Here is a 7864-nt window from a genome sequence, read left to right on the forward strand (position 1 = left end):
CCCAAAGCAGTTAAATTAAAAGCTAAAATAGTCGTTCCCCGGCAGCGGCACAAAAAACTTGATGTTCGTAATATTACACCTATTAGTTTTACTAACTATTACGACAAAGGCAGTGAACCTTCTCACAAATAATAAAGCACAAATAGTTGGGTATCGAACTCAGGGAATGGATTTAGTCTACTAACTTAGCTACTACTATATTAATCTAAAAGCAAGCATTAGTTAAAAGGGGGTTCTATCTGATTTTTCAAGTTTAGACAAACTTAAACACTTAACTAAATTGTTTTAATCAATGTACTAAAAACACTTCCGTTTAGTTCGAATTCACCTTTTCCCTGTGGTTAGTTACTAATTATGGATTATTAATGTTGGATACCAATTATTATGTAATTAGCAATTTGAGTCCAATTTTACTAATATTTTTACCAATTCATGTACTACCATGTATGGTCATACACAAGCAAACACATTATAGATAGACTATGTAAGATTTATCTAAGCAAACACAATCATGGTCACAATTATGTTTTCCAACATCACTAAATTTGTTACTTTTATTACTTGATCTAGATGTGGTCACTCTTAGCTCTAGCAATTTAATAGTCACTAAATCACTAGGTAAACAAGTTCATGTAATTTAATGGTCACTAAGCTACACTTAACTTGAATTCAAGCAACAAAGTCAAAAACTTTAACATGCTAGGTAATGGTAATCAAACACAAGCACAAAACCAACTTATAAAATTCATAAATTAATAAAATAAACCATAATTATTAGGGTTTCATCTAGCTTAATGAAAGTAAACTAACTTAGCTACTCATGATTGAAAGCAAAAACACAAATCCAGTAATAATAGACATGAATAAAATAAATCAAACCGATGTGATGATTTGTTCTTCAAATTCTCTTTCTTTCAATGATTTCTCCTTCCAAAGTTTGTTTTTTCGCACTCTCGAACTTCTAAAATCGAATATATCAGAATATATCTCCTCCCAAAAACCTCTTTCATTCGATAATGCAAAAGGCTATTTATAGTTTTGCAAAAGACGTGGCTCACGTCGTGAGAATAGGATCTCACGTCGCGATCTTAGTAAATATCCATATCGAGCAAGGATTATACTTTTCTACATACTAATCTTCTAGAAACTTGATCCTCACATCGTGACCTTGAGTCGCCACATCGTGATCTCGGTTTTTCAGCTAAAATCATATTCTTTTAAGCTTCAATCCTCTAACGTTCCAATGCTTGTCACCAGTGGTCCTTATTCTTCAAGACTGTCTTCATTGGCTACAAAATGTAAATTAATTCAATAAGTAACACATATATGTGTAATTTAAAAAAAAATATTACTTAAAATGTATTAAAATATTGCCTAAAATATATATAAATATGGCAATATCAGTTTGCTAGCTTTTTGAGGTAAAAAGATCACATCTTGATGATCCATGATGCTAGATCTAATTATGTTGTTATTTTATCTTTTTTGAATCCTTGGAGTGATTAATGAGCTTCTTGACTTACTCCAGAAGTATTGGTGTTAGATTCAGGCTTCTTTTGGTCCCCTTGTTCATAAAAATGCAAGATTTATGGTGTATCTTGGATCATGCATGTGTTAAGACCTTTGTTAAGATCTTTATGAGCTCTTGAGCCCCATTAAGCCATGCATGTGTGTAAACTTGCCAACCTTATGTGATAAGCGGTCTTATAGAATCAGATCTGAGAGTTTGGCTTGAAGTCTTAATGAATTAAGTGCTTAATGAAGTGGGTGGCCAACTGGGGAGTACACTAGACGTACCAAGATGGTACGCTGTGGGTACTAGCCTCAGACGGTGTACGCTAAGCCTACGAGCTGAGTACACCCTGCGTACTTAGTAGGTGGGCTTCCGATTTGGGCTTCTCGGTTTTGGGCCTAAGTTTGGACCTTAGGAGATTAGGGTCTTGTTGGGCCATTAGATTGCTAGTTTTGGGTTGATGTTATTATATTGGATTCTTTTGGGTGAAGGCCTACGAAGGGATTTAGGCCCAATTTGGAAGATTGGGCTTTAGGTGACCATTTTGAAATTAGGCCTTTTGAGTAGTTGGTTTGGGCCTTGGACTTGGGCCAAATTAGGTAAAGGGTAAAATGGTATTTTACCCTAGTTTAGAGTCTTAGTTATAGGTCAGGATCCAATTATTAATTGGATGTTATTTTATGATGATAGCGCGGGGATTTCGGACTAGTAGCCAGAGATTTATGTGTGAGATCGACAGTTTGAGGTAAGTTTCCTCACTGTGTTTAGAGGGTCGAGGCACCAATGTCGGCCCATGGTTTATTATGTTAGAATGCTAGATGTTTGTGTGACTCTTACATGTGTTATGCGTTAGTATGTATACCGAGTGGGGTTCGATGTCGGGCGAGTCCCGATGACTATATTGTATGATTACATGTTTATATGTGTACCGGGCGGGACCCGGTGTTAAGCAGAGCCTAATGATTGGCATATCTATAAACCGAGTAGGGTTCGATGCCAGGTGGAACTCAATGTCGGACGAGGCCTGATGAAGGGCGGGGGCCCATTATGTGTTTATTATGTATGGTATGTGGTGGTTTGGGGAACTCACTAAGCTTTATGCTTACGGTTTTCAGTTTATTTTTCAGGTACTTCTAGTTCGAAAGGTAAGAGCCCAGGATGATTGCAGGACACACACCACGTTATTCCGCTTTTTGTGATTTACTATGATATTTTATGATGTAGTGATATACTTTGATCCATTTTGGTTTTATGATAATGTTATGGATTACCGTTACATTAATAAAAAAGAAATCTTTGGGTCTTATTTTTTGGACGTTACAAGAACAACTCCTCATAAGCATGTGTTTGAAGAATAATTCCTCAGAGCATGTGGTATGGGTCACTACAACGTTGTTAAGGCTGATCATGTGGCAGCCCATAACGGCGTGGTAACATCAAAAACACCCCCCCCCCTCCCCCCCTTTCTTGTTGCATCTTGTTGTGTTGCTTCTTTTGTCTCAATGACAAGAAGAAACGAGATCATCTATTGGCTGTCAAATTATCTCTCTCTTCTTAAAGGTGTTATAACACCATGAACACCACCCCCTCTTCTTGTTGCTTCTTGTTATAACACCACAAAAAGAACCCATACCTAATAGTCTCAGAGAGTCTCTCTGAGGAATTATCCTTCAAACACATGCCTCTGAGAAATTGTTGTTCGCATAACCATGACCAAAAAACAATTTTGGTAAGTTTTTTCGATTTCAAAAACAATTTTTTCAAACGATTTCAAACATAGTTTATTCAATTTTGGTAAGTTCAAACACAATTTTTTTCGATTTCAAACACGATTTTTTCACAATACCCTTTTATTTTTGTTATGTTTTCTATGTTTTACGAATTTACCCCTGTCTCGTCACTTCCTCAAAGTTTTTCCAATTCCTTAGGAGTTCCGTAGAAACCCTCCCTGCGGAACTCGTCTGTCATTTTCTAAAACATTTATTTTCTTGGTCATTTTTTTCAAACACCCCCACTTTTTTGGTTATTTCATAATTTTTCTCCAAAAAAATGTCTAAATATAGTGGGTTTTTATGTTATTAACCCTATTTTTGAATGACATATGGTTGCAATGAAAGCAAGATGCAAGTATTGATAGTTACAAGTTGGGGCTAGTCCAATAAATTAACAAAATGTCTAACACCAAGTTACTAACAAGAAGGTCATGTGTTTTATTCTAGACATATAATAACCCGCCGTTCAAAAAAAGTATTGACCGGTAAGAATGGTATGGACGCTTTATATATGTAGTTTGATATTATGTTTGATTAATCGTCCAGACAAGACCACAAATTACAACAAAACTACGTACCGGGACATACACTCACTTCACCATACAAATAAACATATTATTAAGAACATTTTGTAATAAAATTAACTCTCTCTTAACAGCGCATTAATTTGGTAATCACATATCGACAAAACATAGAAACTATAGTGACAAAACATAGAAACTATAGTTTTGATGTAGCAAGTAACTTGTGTGCTTGAAGCACATGATTGTTGTTGTCTTGCACCAACATGCTATTTAGTTCTTCGACAAACTTCTCCATTGCGACACTTGGCAAACATATGGGTACCACGATACCAGACTCACCCTTATGGTTTGTAAAAGCTACGAAAAAACTAACACCGGGGAAAGAACCTGCTCCCCCCTTGGCAACCCCTCCATAGACGGCCTTTCCCCACCCGAAATCAACGTCATTTAATCCAGAACGAGTCACATCTGATACGATAAAGCTTCCAACAGCTGTGAAAAGTGGTCGTCCTTTGATAACCATTAGATCCGCATTAGATCTCACGTACTCTTCGGTGACATCAGATTTGACCTTCCTCACCAGCTCCAAGGCGTGAGCTAATGGTTTTTTACATAGTTCTCGAGCTGTGGAAATGGCACATGGCATGACGAAAGTATTTCCATAATATCCTATAGGGATGGTGGGTGGATTAAACCTGTAACGTGCATTCACGAGGCATATGATGCGCATCTCGTCTTCCGGATCAGGCTGGAGAGCAATGGTACGACAGCGCCAGAGGCAAGCTGTTAGCAGTTCAAAGGTGGTACAGCTTTGTAGTTCTACTGGAACAAGCCTACGTAAGGCTGAAAGCTCAGTAGGGCCAAAGAAAAATGACTTATGTGTGATGTCATCCTGTTGGATGATTGTACCCTTGGCGTCTTCAATGTTATCGTACTCGCGATGAGCATATGTTACACGTGGTGGCTCCCTTGCAAAAAGCAACTCCCTTTGCCACACGGGTAATGTTGAGGGTGTTGATGCTCCATGTGCCATTTCCCCTAGGGCAGTCGAGAATTGGACGAGTCCCGGTGCATCGCTCATAGTGTGGTTGAGTCGTAGAGCAAAGACAAATCCGCCACATAATAGTCGTGTTACCTACCAATCAAACTTTTATAATGATTTTATATTCATCTAAATAGCTAGAAGTTGTTGTATTCCTTTTGAATCTGTTACTTATATTATATATATATATATATATATATATATATATATATATATATATATATATATATATATATATATATATATATATATATATATATATATATATATTAATATTTAATATATTTGTATGTTCGAAAAATATGAAGTGGTTACGTGTTAGCTACTAACTAGGTTGATTAGGTGAGGACCAGCTTTTAAAATAGTAGAATTACATTTAAAATGAAGATTGGCCTGGTGGATTGACCCTCTCAATTGAGAGACATGTTATAGGTTCAAGTGTCAGGTGAAACACAACAATGAAAATACTTGATTTAATTTGAGGAATCCACTCATTTTCTCTTCGTTGATATTATTAGAAACGTACGGTTCTTTCTACCAAAAACGACATATGAAATTTCACCTGAATCAGCAGCAATGGTGAGTCGATGATGCCATCAGACCCAGGAACATCATAAAGGAGCTCATTCATACAAGGAAAAGGAGGCATAAGTGGGTCTCCCAATTGCTTCAAAGTAACATCCGCCTCGGCCTCAATAAACAACACACCATCACCGGAGCAATCAACCATCAGCTTCTTTGCCGGACCTTCTTTTAGCCTGCCAGCAAAGGGGTAGTAGAACACCAGCACTTTGGCCAAAGCTTCCCTGATCACACTCGCCGGATTCTTGTTTCTCATTTTTGGGTCCTGACGATAAATATAAATCAGCGGGATGTGAAAACGAAGTCCTTCCTGATCGTCAATATCGGAAAGAGGCTTCAGTTCTCGAGGAGTGGGTTGTGCTGGACGAATTAATTCTGGTGCTTGTCTCCGAACAGTGAAGATTGTTTGTGAGATGGCTCCAAACAACATTTTACCCATTCACTTGATTTCCAGGAACAAATACAATATAAATCTTCAAGATTTAAATTGTTACCTCAAACTTAAATGGATCAAAATTAACCGTTCCTAGGTTACAGATAGAGTTGCGTAATGACTCCAGTTCTTGAAGAAACCTCACAAGAGTGTTACAAACTAGAAAGATTTGAGTTTTTTATTTAGTTTGAAGTAAAGCATTTTATAATTCATTTGTCGAAATGAGGTGGGGACAATCAAACTGAGTTAGTCACTTTTTTTACTCACCCTTACACCACAATTAAAATGTGATAAATATTCATATTTAAAAATGGATCATCATTCTTTATTTTTCAACTAGGCATTAGATTCATATATTACATAGATTTATTTAAAAGAAAAACTCAATATAAAATTTAATAAGTTGAATTTTCAAGACAAGTGAGAAAATATTGAATTATAAAAATAGAACTGTTTTATTTTTTTTAAAATTTAAACAAATAATTTAGATAAATAAATAAAGAAAATTAATGAATCTTTAATTTAGTAATTTGAAATTAAAAGAACCTTCCTACCATGTTTTTCAAATGTGATAAATATTCATATTTGTTTTTCTCCTTCGGTTCACAGTACTACGTTGTCCAGCCCCACTTTTGTGGCACGCCTAATTCGTTTTTTTTTTATTTGATCCACACAAGCTTCTTTCATTTCAAAAGGCGAATGTAATCCACTTGTGAAAAGATATCTCATTCAAATTTAGGTACACATAACAGTTTAATGTCAAAAACCAATTAAATGATGCTTAATTCTATGGAGATTACTTCATCTTGTTATTAAACCCCCAACAATTATAAAGATCCGATAGAATTCACTCTATGATGTTGTTAACATGCACAAATAAATTGAGGTTGAATTTTAAGATATATATATATATATATATATATATATATATATATATATATATATATATATATATATATATATATATATATACACTAGCCGTCTACCCGCACAAAGCGGCGGGCGGCGAATAATTTGATCTCTTTAGAGTTAAAACCATTTTGCGTTCACTTCGAGAAATGAATATTAAATGACATTTATTTTTCAAGAGCATTACCATACCATATTAAGGGAGTGTTTAGCTAAGTTTTTTTAAAACAACTTATTATGTTCCACATCACTATAAGTTAAAAAAGTGTTTGGATTAAAATAACTTATTCCGGTGGGGAACCTCTAATACGTCATTTTTTCATAAGTTACCATACACTTACTTATTAACTTATAAACTAATAAACTAATAACCAATAAGTTTTTTTGCCAAACACCCCCTAAATAGTTATTACTTCCATTTATACATACCCAAACCACTTGTACTGTTTATCGTTCTATTTTTTTTTCGTTTTCCTTAATTTCTTTATTAATTTAATGTCCTACTAAGTAAAATGCTAAAATATATAAATAATAGTTTATAAAAATAAACCTTTAGAATATCAGGTGTTGTGATTCAAAAGTCGATAAATAGGCCTTTGAGAAGGCCAAAATACTCAGGTGTCAACTTGTTCATTGTGATTTTAAACCAAGTTTGGTCACAAATTAAAACATTTTCAACGATGGTATGTAATTCAAGGATTCATATTGATTCAGGTTCTCGAAACCTTAAAATATTGAACAAAATCTATATAGAACCTTATAATAAGGACAATAATCACCGTAATCAGGAAGTCCATGTGATGAAACTTGATATTATAAGGACCAATGATGAAAAATGTTTCATTTTTAGACTAAACAAGATGAAAAATATACAAACTACCTTAATCATGTCAAATCTTGTGTTTAACCGTTCTTTATTGTAAAAGTAAGATGTTAAAATATACAAACTAATGATAATACAATGCTCTAACTGGCCCTCTTGGTTGAGTTCTTTGAACCTGCAAAGCCAACACATTAAAGAAACATAGTAAAAACCTTTTTAGGAACGAACCTGATATAATAATGCCTTCACCCAATATATTTATAAGA

The 7864-nt window shown here is 34.8% G+C and overlaps 1 protein-coding gene across 1 annotated transcript; it reads right to left on the reverse strand.

Moving 5' to 3' along the window:
• Window positions 1-3751: 3751 nt before the first annotated feature.
• On the reverse strand, window positions 3752-6099 carry LOC145091344 (benzyl alcohol O-benzoyltransferase-like). The gene is made up of 2 exons (XM_079029043.1): window positions 5414-6099; window positions 3752-4944 (listed from the first exon to the last, which is right to left on the reverse strand). The coding sequence occupies exons 1-2, from the start codon at window positions 5870-5872 to the stop codon at window positions 4006-4008; spliced, it is 1398 nt and encodes a 465-aa protein (XP_078885169.1). The 5' UTR covers window positions 5873-6099; the 3' UTR covers window positions 3752-4005.
• Between the last annotated feature and the right edge of the window lie 1765 nt (window positions 6100-7864).

The sequence above is a fragment of the Lactuca serriola genome, chromosome 1 (assembly GCF_051521515.1).
Source record: "Lactuca serriola cultivar US96UC23 chromosome 1, Lser_US96UC23_V15, whole genome shotgun sequence".
In the NCBI taxonomy this organism is placed as follows: Eukaryota; Viridiplantae; Streptophyta; class Magnoliopsida; order Asterales; family Asteraceae; genus Lactuca; species Lactuca serriola.